This window comes from Perognathus longimembris, chromosome 14 (assembly GCF_023159225.1).
Source record: "Perognathus longimembris pacificus isolate PPM17 chromosome 14, ASM2315922v1, whole genome shotgun sequence".
Classification (NCBI taxonomy): domain Eukaryota; kingdom Metazoa; phylum Chordata; class Mammalia; order Rodentia; family Heteromyidae; genus Perognathus; species Perognathus longimembris.
Window position 1 is genome coordinate 43877201 of NC_063174.1, and position 19396 is coordinate 43896596.

At 37.9% G+C, this 19396-nt stretch overlaps 1 protein-coding gene and 1 long non-coding RNA gene across 2 annotated transcripts in view; one reads left to right on the top strand and one right to left on the bottom strand.

The window, feature by feature from the left end:
- Positions 1-117: 117 nt before the first annotated feature.
- The window catches only part of Snw1 (SNW domain containing 1), a 31811-nt gene continuing 12532 nt past the window's right edge, over positions 118-19396 (bottom strand). Inside the window, exons 4-14 of the mRNA XM_048361895.1 lie at positions 14749-14844; positions 14551-14657; positions 13772-13876; positions 12551-12620; positions 11463-11528; positions 8952-9068; positions 7563-7704; positions 4763-4859; positions 3048-3165; positions 650-813; positions 118-568 (exon numbers count right to left, since the gene is read on the bottom strand). Of these exons, the coding sequence (XP_048217852.1) occupies positions 370-568; positions 650-813; positions 3048-3165; positions 4763-4859; positions 7563-7704; positions 8952-9068; positions 11463-11528; positions 12551-12620; positions 13772-13876; positions 14551-14657; positions 14749-14844 (1281 nt within the window). The 3' untranslated portion in view covers positions 118-369. The remainder of the gene's footprint in view (positions 569-649; positions 814-3047; positions 3166-4762; positions 4860-7562; positions 7705-8951; positions 9069-11462; positions 11529-12550; positions 12621-13771; positions 13877-14550; positions 14658-14748; positions 14845-19396) is intronic.
- LOC125362938 lies at positions 2849-18848 on the top strand. Its single transcript, XR_007213157.1, has 3 exons — positions 2849-2865; positions 11114-11119; positions 18654-18848. It is a non-coding gene; the product is annotated as an uncharacterized LOC125362938 (long non-coding RNA).

The following is a 19396-nucleotide window of genomic DNA, read 5'->3' on the forward strand; positions in this document are numbered from 1 at the left end:
TTTCTAAAATGTGAACATCCTCATTGTGACTGGGGCAACGTCGTTGATAAACAGTAATTCTTACACAAAATAGTACCCCCAGATTACTAATGTCACACAAAAGGAAGTGGTCTTGACTTGGGGGGATGGGTGGGAATGTTCCCTAAGTGCCAAAAGGTGGGAGAAGCACAAACGGCCCACTCTTTAAAAAAGGGAAGTGAAGTAATTCAAAGTAGCATTTTCAACCCTCCTCCCCATCTCTCATAATAAAAAGCACTGGGATCTGGCACCCAGAGTTGGTTTTTATCCTGACCATTTATAAAGTGTACCCCCATGACTCGCATCATTAGGGTTATGGACAAAGTTCAGTGAATGGGAAGAGAGGAGTATCTACTCCTTCCTCCTCTTCTTGCCTTCATGCTCGTGTTCCTTGGGTCGGCTGCTATCCGAGGGTCTTTTAGAGCCACCGTGCTGTTTAGCTTCTTCCAAAAACTTGTCCAAACCAAAAGGATCTTCCTCAAACTGTACTGGTCCTTCTCGTCCTCTCTGCCTACGGTCTGAACCAGAAAACTCTTTATCCGGAACAAACCTAGGGAAAAAGACAAAAGGGCTATGAACTACTTTTGTTTCACTGGTGTGAATATTGAGGCAAGATTGTGTGTCCTGGTACCTGTTGGTCTTTATTCTGGCTTCTAGGTCATCACCATACATGTCCTTATCCAGATTTTTACTGGGCCTGTAGATACTCTGGGCCATGTCTTTACCTCCTCTCCAGGCTTGATCATAAACATTGTAAATTTCATCCTCCCCACCTGCAAATCCACTGTCCATACCCTGTGGAAATATGGATATAAAATAAATGTTTACATTATTATCCAAAGCTGAATCTAATTACTCATGAAGAAAGAATAAACACTTGTTCCTTTATAACTCCCATTAAAAAAAAAAAAAAGCCAGGGCTGGGGATATGGCCTAGTGGCAAGAGTGCTTGCCTCATATATATGAGGCCCTGGGTTCAATTCCCCAGCACCACATATACAGAAAACGGCCAGAAGTGGTGCTGTGGCTCAAGTGGCAGGGTGCTAGCCTTGAGCGGGAAGAAGCCAGGGACAGCGCTCAGGCCCTGAGTCCAAGCCCCAGGACTGGCAAAAACAAAATAAACAAAAAACCACCAAAAATCTGAACTACAGTTTTAAGAAATATCTTCATTAAAAAGCAAGGGTTTGTTTGTTTTTATGCTGGTCCTGGGGCTCAAACTCTGCCTGGGCACTGTCCCTGAGCTGGTTTTTGCTCAGGGCTAGTCCTCTACTAGAGCCACAGCACCACCTGTGGCTTTTTCTGTTATTAATGAGAGATAAGGGTCTCACAGGCTGGCTTCAAACAGAGATCCTCAGATCTCAGCCTCCTGATTAGTTAGGATTATAGATCTGAGCCACTGGAACCAGCTAAGATTTAAAACACAACAACAACAAAAACTTATGTTTAGGTCCTTACCCAGATGCTTAAAGTACAAGTCTGTCTATGTTGACAAGGCAGTTATTAAAACAGATGGATGTTACTATAAGCGGGTACCTGAAACTTTCAGTTTGTATGGAATGGCAAAGTATTTCTCTGATGCCCTTGAGATATCAATGTTATGGCAGAAGATAATATGGCTTTCAACAAAAATTTTAAGGCAACAAGAAACAAAGATTTTCATCAGAATACAAGTACTTTGTACTTAATATTGTAACAGGTAACAGTCTTGAAAATATGTGGAATTTTCATCCCCAAGTCCTTTGGCTCAGGCTAGTGAGTTGCTACTGCATAATGGTTAAGAAAAAGTTTTGGAATCAAGATTTTAAAGACTGCATCTTAATTCTATCAATTACTTGTTTAACTTCTGAAGCTGGGCACTCAGTAGCTCATGTCTGTAGCCACAGCTACTCAGGAGACTTGTATCTGGAGGATCATAGTTTAAGGTCAACCCAGAAGTAAAGTCTTCAAGACGGCCATTTCCAATTAACCAGCCAAAAGCAAAGCTAGAGATGTGGCTCAAATAGCAAAGTGCCAGCTAAATAAGCAAGAGCAAAACCCAAAGTTCAAACTCTGATACTGCCAAAAACCAAAACCAAAAAAATCATAAGTTGGCACTAGTAGCTCATTGCCTGTAACCCTAGCAACTTAGGAGGCTGAGATCTGAAGTCCATGGTTCAAAGCCAGACCAAAGCTGGAAAGTCTGTGAGACTCTTATCTCCAATTAAACACACACACACACACACACACACACACGCACGCACGCACGCACGCACGCTGTTATTCAAATCATAAAGTGTTAGCACTGAGCCAAAAAGCTTAGGACAGCACCCAGGCCCTGAGCTCAAGCCCCAGGACTTGCACAAAAAATAAAGTAAAGCCCCAAAAAACACCTCCTCACTCCACCAAGAAAAAACCCCACAAACAATAACCAAACTATTTAGAAGCACCTACTCAAATGATACTTTCCCTAAAACTTTCAAAGTATAGTTAAGTTTCTTCCTCTATACTCTCGTAGAATTAATACTCCAACATATTCTTTGTGTGTATTTTATGGGTTATAGATTATGGTTATGAGTTCCTTGAGGGTTAAATTCACATCTATGGTCTTACTGAATTATGTATAGTTAGTACCAGCAGGCAAATTAAAACAAGGGGTCCTAGTTGGTCAGTAACAACCAGTACTAGAACCCTAACACAGTTTAAATCTTCATTTTTTAAAGATACAATGTTTTCATGTTTATAGCATTAAAATCCAAAGATCAACACAAAATATAACCTGAAGTATTTTCCTAGAACACTTGCTTCAAACCAAAGGTGTGTATCTTTACACCAAACCTAAGTTCTACCACTTAATTTCAATTTCTTCTAGTGCTTTCATTGTAGCCAACTGTAAGAAGTCACAACTAGAAAGGTTTCATCTTATCTAACAATATACAGTTTCCAATCCGTTATTATGTCACTGGCTAGCCAGAATCTAAGATGCAAATTTCCTTTCCCATTAGGACAGGTATTCTTGTAAACACAGAGAGGCTGTTTCTCAACTCCTGTACCTTGGACTGGTTGAAGAGCCTTTGGTCATACTGAACTTCATTTGAGGTTCGAGGATTGGGTACACCGAGAGCAATCACTTCACTGATATCTCGATTTTCATTTCTCTGCAGTTTTGATCTGTTTGAAATACAGTATCATTAAGTTGAATATATTAAATTTAAATCTCAGAAGCAAAGAAAATGAATATGTCATACTTATGTCTGTGAACTTATATCCCCTGATAATGTATAATCAGGTGGAAGCTCTCCAGCATTTTCAGATGCACAATTAGAGAAGGTAATTTTACAATTAGGACTTCCTGGTAGTGTAAAACAACACCTATGAAATTGGTTCTTGACATGACTTTCTTTAATACAAGCAATTACCTTATAACCATGCCATTATCCTGGAGGGTTCAGAGGGTTGTGGAAGTGGATGAAGACTGGTGCATGATGTAACTCATTCTTTATAAATCACAATCAGCTCTTACCTAACTATATTTAGTAATTTTATACTACTAGAATTTTGAGGAAATCAAGTCAGTGTTTGTATTAGACATTCAGATTAATTCCTGATGGTTTAGTAGAAATGAAATCTACATCCTAATGAAACCTAATAACTGCCATCATTTATTTTACTGGAAACTCAGATCTTAATTTCCATAGACAATCTGATTTTTATACGAGTCACTTATTTAGAGCTTTTCTCTTATCAAGTATCAAGCTGGCCTTGACTTCTTGATTCTCTTAACTTTCTAAGTTACTATTACAGGTGTTACTATGCTTGATAAACTCGCCAGTTTTAAGGGCCCAATTTATTTATGAGGTCATATTTTGAATTTTATAAAAGTGTCATTAATGGAACACTTTCACACTTCATTCCTCTTCAATATTGTAGATTTGCTCACAACTCTGCCCTGCTTCTCTGCTTCCTTTTGACTATACTTATCCAGGGATATAAAATGTACCAATTAAATCAGCAGGTATGGTTTAATAACTTTTATCAGCTTCTAGGATGATCAGAATATAGAAAATATTTATTTGGAAAGAAAACAAATTCCAATTGCATTTAATCTTCACTCAGAATTCTACCTTCATACTACAGTATTTCCTCAACTTCTGGGCCACTGCAGTCCTCAGACTTCAGTGAGTCACTCTTCCCCAATTCCTATTTTGTCCTCATATGTGCATCCAGTTTGTTTTATATCACTATGTATATATGAGTTCTTGGAAATTTCCACTAATTATTTTACATGACACTGCCCCTCTGAATTTCAAATTAAACTGCTCATGAGAAGGCTGAATCTTATTTCTTAGAAAGCTAGTCCACTCCATTTAGTTAGGCCTACTACTCTGCATATAAAGGGATGTGAATAAATGTATGACAGCGTATTTCTTGTGTAAAGGCATGTGAAACATGATTGTTTGTCTCACTGCTGGAAGCAGAAAATGACACATCAGAACAGTTTCATTCACTACTCCTTTCTCACAAACATGTTCTTGATTCCCTTTTCCATAACCCCCATCATTCTCAATTCCAACTTACAATATATAAAGTGATGAAAGAAAAGTTTATTTGCAAGAAGTCGCATCTCCTAAGACAAAATACTTGAGAATACCAAAATAGTTAAGTTACCAAGCTAAAGAGTAAAGAGGGAAAAAACAACAACACAAAATGAAACTGTTAATAGTGGACAAACACTACTCTAAAAGTGTTTATATCAAGTAGCACCTACCTCTTATCAGGAGCTGCCCTGGACAGATTGCGGTCATGTTGTCTCTCTTTCCGCCTATCATGCCGGATCTCATCCCTCTCACGTGCCTCCCCATCCTCTGTGTGGACAAAGGGGGAAATCACTTCATCACTGTATTATCTGTTAATATTCTGAATGTGCCAACATTCTTTAATGTGAAACAGAAAATTGTATGCACCTTTCTTTTTAAGACAGGGTCTCACTATGTACCCTGGCTGGCCCCAAATTTATGATTCTCCTGCCTTAGCTCCTCAAATCCAGGGATTACAGAAGTGCCCAACACATTTGGCTTCATGTATTTCCCGGTGGTCAAATTTAGCCTTGGTAACCTTACTTGTAATTAATTTAAATCCAAGAAATACCTAAATTTTGGATGTGGACTGTAGAATCATGCACTCAGCTGAAGTTCTTAGTGCTACTGCTGGCTTCAACTTACACAAAATTCATTAAAGCACTAAGCTGGAGTGAGATGGACAGAGATGCTAAGTATTTTTAAAACATTAACTGCAAAATCTAGGTGGGAGGATAGAGATGTTCACTAGACAATGCTTTCAAGTTTTCTGTGTATTTTAAAGTTTTCACAATAAAATGGCAGGATAAAAGAACAGGGTTTTATATTTTGCAAGATTCTACTGACTGAAAAAAACTTTCAATTGTGGACCTCAGGGGTTAGCTGCATCTTGATCTCTATTATTATATTTATGTCTATCTGTGCTATCTAACCTCACTTCCACAGCTCCACTTCCAGGTTTTTGCTGATTAAGTGGAGGTAAGCGTTCATGAACTATCCTGCCCAGGCTGGCTTTGTGGGTGGGAACAGGAGGGAAAAACTGGGAGACAGCAAAGGAAGAGATGACATTGTCCAAAAAGAAATGTACTCATGACCTGACTTATGAAACAGTAACCCCTCTGTATGTCACCTTTATAATAATAAAAAAGCAAAATAAAATAAAACATAACTGCTGTCCTCAGACCTGGCTCTTGAGTATTATTACAGGTGTGATTCCCCTAACCCGGCTGTTGTTTTCCTGAGAAAGGTCTTGGTATGAAGCCAAGGTTGGCCTCAAACTTTGAAGTTTCCTGCTTCAACACATGTGCTAGGATTATATGCATGTCCTACCACATCTATAAATTAACATTTTTGGTCTGTTGTACTCACTACAATTTGGCTATATTCTCCTCCCTATGCTCTAATAGTGAAATCTATCTAGGAAAAGCCTTTTTAAATACTAAGCACACAGTATGAACTAAAGAAAGAATAATTGTCTATATATAATAAGCAGCATTCCTCAAAAATTTCTTGAATACACCATGCAGACCACTAAATAAAGCCAGACCAAAACATAATGGCAGTTTTAATTAGAAATATATTAGCCCAAAAGATACAAAAACTCTTTATCAGATGGGAAAACTGACTTAGTTGGAGATCTCATTACTCTTTCTAAATTTTAACCTAAAATACAAACAAATCAAGGCTGTTATTTGAGTAATAATTAATGTGACTTTAAAAGTATAGTGGTTTCTCCATATCCACTAGGGATTGGTTCTGGCTTCCTCATTCCACCTGCAGATACCTGAATCCATGATGTTAAAGTACTTCATATAAGGGCTGGGGATATAGCCTAGTGGCAAGAGTGCCTGCCTCGGATACACGAGGCCCTAGGTTCGATTCCCCAGCACCACATATACAGAAAACGGCCAGAAGCGGCGCTGTGGCTCAAGTGGCAGAGTGCTAGCCTTGAGCGGGAAGAAGCCAAGGACAGTGCTCAGGCCCTGAGTCCAAGGCCCAGGACTGGCCAAAAAAAAAAAAAAAAAAGTACTTCATATAAGATGGAGCATTTGCATTAATCTACACTTATAATACACAACAATATAACACCACATAAAAGCTATGTAAGGACTTAGAGAATGAAAATTTCGGGGAAAATATTCATACAATCCTGACAATTCACCCTCTCCCCCATTATTTTCAATATATTTTTGGTCTAGTCTGTAAATATGGTTCATAAGGATAGAGAACATACATACACACACACACACACACACATATACTATATACTGTTTAGAACATTTGGAATTTCTAGCATAGCCCCATATTAAAGACCCACCTTAAAAACATGTTTATTTTCTATTGCTTCAGCTTAAACAAGAAGAGATTACACTTCATTTCTACAATTCTGAAATATCTACATTTTCTTTGTATGTACTGAATGACTTTTATATGCAGTAAAAAACAAGCAAAAACTAAACAGAGAGATTTTCTAAAATCAGATACATCTCTCTTTGCTTCCCTGCCCCATGCTTCCCTGCCCCATGAGGGGAGTAATCTCTCCCATCACATGCTCCTGCCTTGATGCACAGTGCTGCCACAGATCTGCCACAGATCCAAGGCAAGGGAGTCAAGTGTGATGGATTGAAACCTCTGCAACCACAAGATGCAGATACTGAATAGCACTAGAGGCACCACAAAACAGGACAGCAAGGAGCATCAGTAAGTAATGCACCGGCGGAATCAAGACCTAAGGAGGGAAAACCACATGACAGAAGGAATCTGCATCACTGCAAGGAGCAATGCCTTCTTCATGACCTGTGCTATACTGTCACATGAAAACAAAATACGTTTACATTTTTTTAAGGCTCTGAAGTTTGGGGGTTGTTTTCTTTGGCAATATATACACCTTACCCAATATAGTGGGTACTGAACATTTTCTAATAAAGGAATAAGTATTTAGACATGTAAATAAATGTATAAATAAATAAATGAAATGAGATGATGCCATACCTTTTTCCACATGGGTTTTGATCCCCGCTCTCCTCTCTCTGGCTTTTTGGGCCATCTCTCTAAGTTTCTCTTCATGTTTCTCTTTTTCTTTCTGAGCCATCTTTCTTTCCACTTGGGCACGTGTTTCTACAGCCTCTCGAGCCTGTTTATTAGTAAAGTGTAGTGTTAAGCAGGACATACCATGGGTTAAGTAAGTGCAGTGATCATGAAGCTACCTGGCTAAAGTCTAGCTTGCAAAAGCAAAGAAAAAGAATTCATACTTGTTATTGCTGATTAAGATTAAGGTGGGCTGGGGATATGGCCTAGTGGCAAGAGCGCTTGCCTCGTATACTTGAAGCCCTGGGTTCGATTCCCCAGCACCACATATACAGAAAATGGCCAGAAGTGGCACCGTGACTCAAGTGGCAGAGTGCTAGCCTTGAGCAAAAAGAAGCCAGGGACAGTGCTCAGGCGCTGAGTCCAAGGCCCAGGACTAGCAAAAAAAAAAAAAAAAAAAAAAAAAAAAAAGATTAAGGTATCCTGCCTAGAATTTTTTTTTTTTTTTTTGCCAGTCCTGGGCGGACTCAGGGCCTGAGCACTGTCCCTGGCTTCTTTTTGCTCAAGGCTAGCACTCTTTCACTTGAGCCACAGTGCCAGTTCTGGCCATTTTCTATATATGTGGTGCTGGGGAATAGAACTCAGGGTTTCATGTATACGAGGCAAGCACTCTTGCCACTAGGCCATATTCCCAGCCCCATACCTAGAAATTTTTATAACAGTAGCTTTTTAACTTGGGGAATGTTTAGGATTGAAACTGTGGTTAGCCCAACTTAAAAAACTGTTTTGCTACAAAATAAATTCTGTCTAAATAAACACTGCCATTTAAAATCTTAGTGTGCATTTGAGATGGATTTTTATGAGGGCACTGTGATACAGAAGATGGTACTTTTTTATGTTCTAAACACATGTCATGTGAGCTTGAAGATCACATACTAATAGCATATAATACCATATAACTACCATATATATTAGTAACTGATACCATAAATGACTTTTAATGCAGCACTCAATAAGAATGGTTATTTACCCTTCTTTGTGCAAATGTACACCTAAAATAGAAGATACTTATGAAACGTAGAACAGTATTTAGCAATCTTCACAAAATTGAAGCAGCCTGGGGAAACATTATTCTGACATATACATGTATGGTACAGGGAGGGGATGTGTACAAATACAAAGGCTAGGACCATGTACACAGCTCACACTAGTACCTTCAGTCTTTAGTAGTACACATACCACAAGTTACAGTCTCCCTAGATACTCAGTACTCACCTAAGTTAACAGTAAACTTAAGTAAACAAGAATGGAATTACAAATTATCAAGAACATTGATCAAGACCACAGACCAACCTTCCGATCAGCAATATAGAGAGCTTCTGCCAGTTTGGCAAAATTTTCATTTATGTGTACTGTCTGAAGTCCTCTTCCATCAGCAGCCAGACGCTTGTCTAATGGAATTGTATAACCCTAGGGTAAGAGCAAAGAGGAAATATTAGCAAAGTGCACAGCTGAGCTACAATAATTATTTTAAATCAACTTAAAATGGCTCATTTTAAGAACCACTTGACATTTCTTTTTTTTTTTTTTGGGGGGGGGGTAGTCAGTTGTGGGGCTTGAACTCAGGGCCTGAGGGCTGTCCCTGAGCTCTTTTTACTCAAGGCTAGAGCTACTACTACTTTGAGCCACAGCTCCACTTCCAGTTTTCTGGTGGTTAATTGGAGTCTCATGAACTTTCCTGCCCAGGCTGGTTCTGAACTTCGACCCTCAGATCTCACTCTCTTAAGTAGCTAGGATTAGTCATCAGTGGCCAGATGCACTTGGAATTTTAAACTTTTTTCATAATCATTCAAAACAGAAGCAACTAACCAGTGCTCTGTATGCAGGACTGCGCACATCTATGATCTTATTAATTCTATAAAGCTGGTAATATTATTGTTTCCATTTCACAGATGAAAATAGCAAGGTAGAGTGTAGGCAGTGTCTTTAAGGTCATACAGCTTGTAGGTGAGTGAACAGGATTTAATCCACAAAAACTCCATAGCCCAACCTTCATAAAAAGATTCTCATGTTGCTAATTATGGGTTATAGTAGAAGGAAATCACTGTCTAATAGCCAAAGAAGTGTGTCTCAAGTAAAATAACAGTCATGGACAAACCACTATAATCTCAGTATCTAGTTTTAATCTGGTATACTGTCTTAATGACTTGTTAGATTCTTGTACGTTTTGGTAAGTGGCAAAAGCCAGGTCTAAGTTTGATAAACAACTGAGATTCTACGTTCACATTTAATTTTAATAACTTAAGGACTATGCTTGAACATGTATGTAACTTTAAGGCTAAGCTTTATTTTTCCTGATTTCTGACTAGTATCTCAAGTTCATGGCCTCCTAATAAAATAATGTGTTAGTCTTGCATGGTGGTATATGTCTGTTTTAAAACAAAGAAAAATAACTAAGAGAATCCCCCAAACAAAAGACCCCGGTGTTACATAAACACCTATGTGTGATTGACTATGTAACTATGTGGTTACATATGTATATACATGTATGTTACATTCATTATATACGCATACACATAGTTGTATGTGTGCATACACACACCCCAACATTCAGCCAGCCAACATCCTTTTGCTAGTAGGATAACTAACTTCAGGAGCAATTTATAGTATATCTTCGGTAAAGGGGCCTCTTTACCAATCAAAAATTAGAAATATGCTCTGGGGAATATAGTAACTAAGAAATACATCTCATTATATAGACTCCTAATGACTCTTAGTAAGTCTAGTGATTAGTAGATGCACATATGATGTATATGTATGTTGTACATACACACATACATATTTATTTAGTTTGAGACAGGAATGTCACTACTTAGTCAGCTTGGACTGGAACTTGGTATACAAGCCATATTGGGTCTTTGAATTTGCCATCCTCCTGCTTCAGCCTCCCAAGTGCTGGGATTACAGGTATACACATAGGCAATTTGTAGGGTGTAAATAACTTTAGGCTACAATGTCACAGGGATGAACAGTTGAAAATTAGAATACTGAAAATATCTAAGCATATACTATCATTTTCTCATATGCTGAGACTCATTTAATCATTGAAATAATTTCTGGATATAAATTTGATTTTTATGGAGAATACTATCTCTAACTAATATGGCACACTTATGTTTATTATTTTTCTGTGTGCTTCTGGTAAGTTATAGTACATAAGGAATTTACATGTTATGGATATGCCTAATATACTAACATTTCTATTATACTTTTAAAAAGTCACATATATTTGTCTTTTTTGGGGTGTAGGGTACTGGAGTTTGTAGATACACTTACACAGGGATTCACATTTACTAGACAGGAGCTATACTGCTGAGCCACATCCCCAGCCCTTTTATTCTGTTGGTTGTTTGAAATAGTTTTGCTTCTTGCTTGGGAATAAATCTGGACTGTAATCTGCCTATTTTAGGCTTTCTGTCACAGTTAGGATGATAGGTGTGAACCACTAGACTCAGATATAGGTTGAGAATGGGGTCTCACACACTTTTTGGCCTGGGCTGGCCTCATAGTGTGAACCTTCCAGGCTCAACCTTCCAAGTAGCTAGGATTGCAGATATGAGCTACTGGCATCCAGCTTGTCTTTGTTTTTTCTGGTAGTGCTAGGGATCAAACCTGAGGTTTTAACATTCTAAACATGAGCTTTGCCACTGTACTCCACCCTCAGCCCCTGGCATTTCTTTGTGGAAACATTCAACTAAGTGAGGTGCTAGGATTCCAACTAAAGTTTCCCCAGGACTTATTTACGTCTTTCTGAATGTTTCCTAGACAATTATAAAAGGACTTATTTTATCATAACTTAATTACCTTTGCATTTTTCCAGTTGGAAATACAAGGAGGAATCTTCCACTCCTGTTGTTCTTTTACAGTCATCTGAGTTAAGAAAACAATGAAAGATATTTTTAGATTTACAGTTAAGCTAAAAACCCAAGTACAATCTTTCTTGTTAAAGACTGCTCCATTTATACTGACATATGGAAAAGTGTGTCAAAATGTGAAATTTCATTTGTTTGGTAGCATTATATATGTCATTGTATTATGAATTCTAATAATAACTTAGACTAATGTAAAAAAATGAGAAAATATCCAGGAATAGTTATACTTTGTCAGTACTAGGGCTTGAATTCAGGTCTTCTCACTCTTGCTTGTTTTGTTTTCACCCACCGCTGGCATTCTACTACATGAGCCACAGCTCTACTTCCAGCTTTTTGCTGGTTAAATGGAGGTTAAGAGTCTCATGGTCTTGCCTACCCAGGCTGGCTTTGGACTGCAATCTCCAGATTTTAGCCTCCACAGTACCAAGTGTAACAGGCATGAGCTAACTGGTGTACAGCTTCAGAAATTATTTTTGACACTTATAAATGCTCACTAGTATTTTCCCACATCTTAAGTATGAATTCTTTCAGAAGAAAAGTTGTTCTTTTTGGTAAAAAGCCAGGTTATCATTCAGAGACACAATGAACTCATGTACTCATTATCTGCAACAATAATACCTTGTATGCAAACCACATCTTGTTCATTCATTAGTTATAGAGGGGAGAAGGGGAAAGGTGGGAGAAAAATGAGGGAGGAGGTAACAAATTTGATAAGAAATGTACTCACTGCCTTATGTATGAAACTGTAACCCCTCTGTACATAATTTTGACAATAATAAAAAAAATCAGAGTTAAAGTATTAATGCTAAACTCAGAGGTAACATCTCACACATATTACTTCATATTGGATACGAGGTACAGGATTACTTTGTGACTAGATACCTATTTGATCTTGAAAAATAAATTTAGAAAGAAAGCTGTAACCAGAGTGGTGACTTGTATCTGTAGGCACAGAAGTTATTTATAAAATTAATAATCACAAGTAAAAAGGAAAAAAGATGGGGCTGTAACAAAGAATACCTTTCGACTTGGAGAATGCATGACAGGTGCAGGAGGAGAAGGTGGTCCCCGGGGAATTTTCTTATTGATCCTGAAAGAATAAACCAAAGTACCTTTTCACCTTTTGGTATAACAAAAGGTATAGCTATCACTTGGTTTCAGTGACTAATAAAACATGGCCAACCCTGTCACCATTATTTACTTTACCACATTATTACTACTACAAAGAGCAACAATTATAAGGCTTAGAGATAAAAGACACAAAATCAACTATATATAAAGTGTACCGCTTGATTAAACATAAATATATGCCTGTTAGATCATCACAAACAGGATAGTGAATATGTGTAACATCCCAAATTTTCTACAAGTCCCTTCCTTCTTCGTTGCTACTTCCTTCCCCATAAGCAACCAGTGATCTTTTTGTTGTTGCTGTTGGTCATGGGGCTTGAACTCTGGGTCTAGGTGCTGTCCCTGGGCTCTTCACTTTGGGCCACAGTGCCACTTTCTGTTTTCTGGTGGCTAATTGGAGGTTTTTAGTGGCTAATTGGAGGTAAGAATCTCATGGACTTTCCTGCCTGGGCTGGCTTTGAACCACAATCCTCAGATGTCAGCCCCCTGAGTAGCTAGGATTACAGGCATGAGTCACCAGCACCCAGCATCTGTGATCTTTTATTACTATGGATTAGTTTGCATGTTCATAAAAAAATAGCATCATACTTGTTTTGCTTGGTTTCTTTCACATAGCATAAACTGTTTTGAGCTTCATCTATGCTCTTGTGTTAACAGCTTATTTCTTTTATTGCTCGATAATATTCCATTACTGGTGTGCTAAATTTGTGTATTCCTTCATCTGTTGATGTAGGACACTGTTCTGCAGTATCTTAAGAACAGTAGTTCAGGGGCTGGGGATATGGCCTAGTGGCAAAGAGTGTTTGCCTCATACACATGAAGCACTGGGTTCAGTTCCCCAGCGCCACATATACAGAAAACAGCCAGGAGTGGCACTGTGGCTCAAGTGGCAGAGTGCTAGCCTTGAGCAAAAAAAGCCAGGGACAGTTCTCAGGCCCTGAGTGCAAGCCCCAGGACTGGCAATAAATAAATAAATAAATAAATAAATAAATAAATAAATAAATAAATAAAATTGTAGCCCCAATAGCAAAATAAACACAAAAACCCCACTTTTTTTTTTTTAATAAAAGAAAAGAACAGTAGTTCATTCTAATGAAGTTACCTACTTACTTGAACCTTGGAGGCTCCATTGGATCTTTCTGCATTTCTACCATCCGAATAACCCTCTGTTTAGCTCCAGAGTTAAATGCCACTCCTTGTTGAGATGGTGTGTATCTGAAGAAATCAGAAGAAAACTAAATGTGTAACTAGTTCAAGCTTTCAGTAGAAACTTTCCTACTACTAGAATATTAAGAGAAAACATTTGCAAATCCTTTTACAAAATACTTTGAAAACTATATTTCAGGAACAAGAGATAAGAAAACCAGGAATTATGTATATTCACCAAGTGGTAAATTTGCAATCTAGCTTTATCCATTTTCAAACCTACAAGGTGTAATTGTTCTGTTTCACAGAGGAAGTGTAGAGAACAGTGCCTACTTTGTAAGTCTGTTTGAGGAAAAATCATCTACAATAATTCTAGCAGGCAACTTATAGTTTAGCATTTGTAAAACAAAAAGGATAAAGGCAGAAACCCTATATAATACTTATATGTAAATGACACAAAGCTTAATTGAGCAAAGCCCTTCAAAATTTATTAGTATAAAGATGTCTATCATATATAATTAGAAAAGTATAAGGAATAATTGTAGTTTGAATCATAAACAGTAGGTAATCATTAATTTCTAAAAACAAAACTATCATGTCACCCATAGGTAATGTCTTAAGTAGCAATTACAAACTAATTTTGCGTTTAACTGTTTGCAAAGGTGGTCAGTAAGCTTCAAAACTCATTATTCAAGATAATGCAAGATTGAAATGAAACTAAGACTTTCAGGCACAGTTCATACCGGATATACTGAGCAGGAGCCAGTTTATCAGCTGCTCGAACTGGCATGGCTGCAGCAACCTTCTGCGATACAGACTTCTCTAAGGCTACTCTTGTCTTTTCTGTTATCTGAAATCAGAAACATCACATTCAGTGGTTTGGAAGTTAATAAGGCTGTAAAAGTCACCTAAAATAATGATATATGTCAATTTCCAGTTACCTCTTTAATAGCTTCTTCATCGGGTCTTTGCAAGTCTGGATCATCTGCATTCATGACCTCTTTTGGAACCAGATCAGTATATTTGCTATAAATGACCTAAAATGTTCAAACATAAGCAGGCTTAAGAAAGCACAGAATGAAAAGAAGCAACCTCATTAAGTCATTTTACATGTCAACAAGTCCCCTCGGTACTCTTATAAATTTAGGACACTTAGTTTTGTTTCTTAAGATTTTAAAGTCAAGGAAGCTTAAAATATATACAAATTGCTGCTCTGGTTGTAAGTTAATAATTTTCCCTTGACCCCCATGCATTTAAATGATGAGACTTTCTAATCAAGTCAGTATCCAAATAAATTGTGCCAACAAAATCTTATGCATCAGTGATCTCTATTTTTGAGGCTCACTAGGACTTGAAATTAATGATTATATAAATTGCTTCCAGCACCATTATCTTGGATTAAAAACTCATCAAAATTTAAGTCAGGTTACCAAATAATTTCCAAATTCACTGGGCCTAGGAAATTTCATTGACCTCATCCTATTTATATGTTTCTCTTTTCTGGAATCAATTCTATTCACACTAAGAAAATGAATATGTGCCAAAGTTAAAGAACTCAGAACACTTTCTTCCATGAGAAGACAAAAAAATGGAAAACAAAATACACTGCATATACATAACTTAATCTATACTCCACAAGTAAGGATTTCTATGAGTTCCACTAAGTGCAACATAGTTTATTTCAGGCTGATACTTATGTGATTGGTCCCTCACAAATAAGAGTATTTTTAGTTTATATCCATTTAATCAACAATAGCTAAAACTTACATGGAAAAATTTAATTAAAATAAACAAGATACCAGAAATTTTAAATTTAAGTACTCTAAACTTTAATATTTGTTAGAAAGTTTTTGACATGTACACAGAAAAAGGAAACATATGAATATGAAAGAAAAATTCTTAGGTACTTGCAGTCACTTAAAAAAACCTCTATAGAAGACAACTGTTAACTACTCTAAGTTGAAGTCCTATATTACAATTGCATTCTACCACGTGGCATTCCTTAAAACAGTTTAAAGGAGCTGGGTGAGGTGGCTCAAGCCTGCAGTCCTAGTTCCTTGGGAGACAGAGATCAGGGGATTGAAGCTTGAGGCCAGTTTGGCCCCTTGCCCCCTCCCCACCCAAAAAAAGTGACACTCTTGTTTTGACCAATGGCTGGGCACAGTGGTGCAATATCCATCATCTCAAACTATGAAGGGAAGCATCATAGTCTAGGCCAGTCTGGGCATAAAGTGAGATCTATTTAGAAAATAAACAACACAAGTAAATGGGCATGTGGAATAGCTTAAGAGGTACAGGGCCTGGCTGGCAAGCATGAGGTCCTGAGTTCAATCCGTAGTACAGCCAAAAAAACCTTAAACAATTTAAAGGAAATGTGTGCACCAGACCTAATTTCCTACCTTAAACAAAGAAATGAAAGACACTTTCTGGATTACTCCTGGCTGAGGTGGCTCTGCCTACGGCTGCCATCTCTACCCTTTCTCTCATTATGCTTCAGTTATGAAAGCTCTTCTGTTCCTTGAACATATACCCCCCCACCCCCAATCTAAGACTTGATAGAGTGTTATTTCCAGTTATTCAAGTTCTTTTTTGTGTGTGTTGCTTCTAGGGCTTGAACTCAGAACCTGAGCTTGTTTGCTCAAGGCCAGTACTCTACTTCTTGAACCACACCTCTAGTTCTGGCTTTTAGGTGGTTAACTGGAGATAAAGGTATCATATGCTTTCCTGCCCAGACTGGCATCAAACCACAACCCTCAGATCTCAGCCTCCTGAGTCTAGGATTACAGGAATGAGCCACCAGTGCTGAGTTATTTATTTATTTTTTTTGGGGGGGGTTGTATAAAATAAGAAAGCTTAAAGAGATGTACTATTACATGTTAAAGTACTTATTAAAAGAAAAAGCTATATGCCAGTGGCTCATATTTCTAGGCTAGCCCAGGTAAAAGTTCTCAAGACCCTTATCTCATCAGAAAAAGCTGGAGATGGTGAGCATACCTGTCATTCCAGCTATATCAGCAAAAATAAATCGGAGAATTGTGGTCCAAGTAAGTAAGCCTTGGTAAAAAACAAGACCCTATCTCAAAAAATAACCACAATAAAAAGGGGCTCATTAAGGACTGGCTCAAATCGCACAACACCCAACCAACTAGCAAGTGTGAAGCCTTGAATTCAAACCATAGTATTTCTCCTCCCCCCAATGCCCCTCCACAAAAAAAAAAAAAAAAGGAGAGAGAGTTTTATTATGTTTGGCTCTGGACTTGGGCACAAGGAATCTTCCTGCCTCAACCTCCTAAAGAGTTTAGGACTACAGGCTGTATGCCATTGTGCTGGGCTCCTAAACTTCAATATAAGCTATTTTCCTGGAAAAACAAACAAACAAACAACAACAGCCTGCCTTATAGCTACAAACTGAAGCCTCGAATTTGTTGTCCTATAGAGTAAGAAGAAGGACATGGTAATAAAGTATAAATTTAGCACTCACCACCTGCTATGTGAGCTACTAGTGTCACCATCATTAAGACTGTTCATTGTGGGAGGGATCCTAGAGCTCAATCTAGTGAGAAGAGTGAGGCTGAGTACATTAGGATCATATACCTAGTACGTGACCTCAAAAGTTTTACTCATTTGCAGGATAGAAATATTGACACCAACAGAAACCAGAAATTATGTAACACTGTAGAAGATAATACCAAGATTAGGGACAGTTAATCACTTTTATATAGCAATCATTATAGGAAGAGACTCTAAATAAATGAAATAAACAGTTCCCCAGTAGTCATACATGTTCAACATAAAATCTCAATACTAATTTAGCATACAAGAGCCAGTTCCTGTTTCTTATTTGAGTATTCCAAAGTTAATAACCCTTTAAATGAGCATCAGTAAGATTCTAGAACATCACAAGGCATAGTGAAGGACATCTGAAGAGCAAAATTCCTCTGTGGTAATTAAGTATAAAATCTATTTATTGTTTTTTTTTTTTTGCCAGTCCTGAGGCTTGGACTCAGCACTGTCCCTGGCTTCTTTTTGCTCAAGGCTAGCACTCTGCCACTTGAGCCACAGCGCCACTTCTGGCCATTTTCTATAAATGTGGTTCTGGGGAATCAAACCCAGGGCTTCATGTATATGAGGCAAGCACTCTTGCCACTAGGCCATATTCCCAGCCCTAAAATCGAAAAAAAAATTTAAAATATTGTTAACTTTGTTTATTTATTTACTTTTTTTTTGCCAGTCCTGGGGCTTGGACTCAGGGCCTGAGCACTGTCCCTGGCTTCTTTTTGCTCAAGGCTAGCACTCTGCCACTTGAGCCACAGCACCACTTCTGGCTGTTTTCTGTATATGTGGTGCTGGGGAATTGAACCCAGGGCTTCATGTATATGAGGCGAGCACTCTTTGCCACTAGGCCATATCCCCAGCCCCTAAAATCAAAAATTTTTAGTCACGAAAACCAAATGTTTTAAGAAACTCAGGATATCCTAAAAGGCAATGGGGCTGGAGAGATTTATCTAAAAATTAAAAGATACCCTTGAAAGGTATCTTTTTATACTTCTTAAAGGAGGAGTATAAATGAGTTCTGTGATCAAGATAAAGCAGTAAAACCAGATGATTTTCTTTGTAAAGAATTGCACTTTACATGTACAGTCGTTAGTATTTCCATTCTTGCCCTTTCACTATTAATATTCTCTAAAGAATATCAGATTCCTCTAGGATGAAGTAGGAATTTATAAACTTTAGTATGCATTTTAAGAATCAACCAGACCTCTTTACTTTGACAAGGATTTTGCATACCAGTCTTAAATGACACTGAATTTTTAAAATTAAATTTTATAGTCAGTAGTCAATTTAGAAAATCAATAGTAGTCAAAAGGCATCACTGCCACTTCCCGCTCCCCTCCAGGAGCCTCTGTAGATGTACTTGTGAATGTAAGGGTACGGCTTGGATAGGAACACAACTAGCACTTGACAGGACATACCAGCTAGGTGAAATATTCTATAATGGTCAAGGCAACTGGTTAAACCTTGTATAATGCTCAAGAAAACCCTGAGCCAGGGCTGGGGATATGGCCTAGTGGCAAGAGTGCTTGCCTCGTATATATGAGGCCCTGGGTTCAACTCCCCAGCACCACATATACAGAAAACGGCCAGAAGTGGCGCTGTGGCTCGAGTGGCAGAGTGCTAGCCTTGAGCAAAAAGAAGCCAGGGACAGTGCTCAGGCCCTGAGTCCAAGGCCCAGGACTGGCAAAAAAAAAAAAGAAAACCCTGAGCCACTAAAAAGTATCCTCCTCAAAATGCCAATGGTATGTAATAGGCACTCAGTTCAAGGTGAATTATTTAATGCTCCCAAATTTTCATGTATTAAGCCATCCACTTACAGTTGTTAGGAAACTGAGAGTGAGATTTCTCTAAATTATCAGTTTTAGGTAGTTCTTGTGGATGCATTACAGCCAAATATGTAAAGCTACTAATGGACACAGAAACAATGCCTTAAGAGACCTTATTTGGTTAAAAAAATACTGGAATAAAAAATAATGCTGTTCACTTTTTACAATCTACTCTTTCAATGGAAGCTAACGAGCAATATAGATGGTT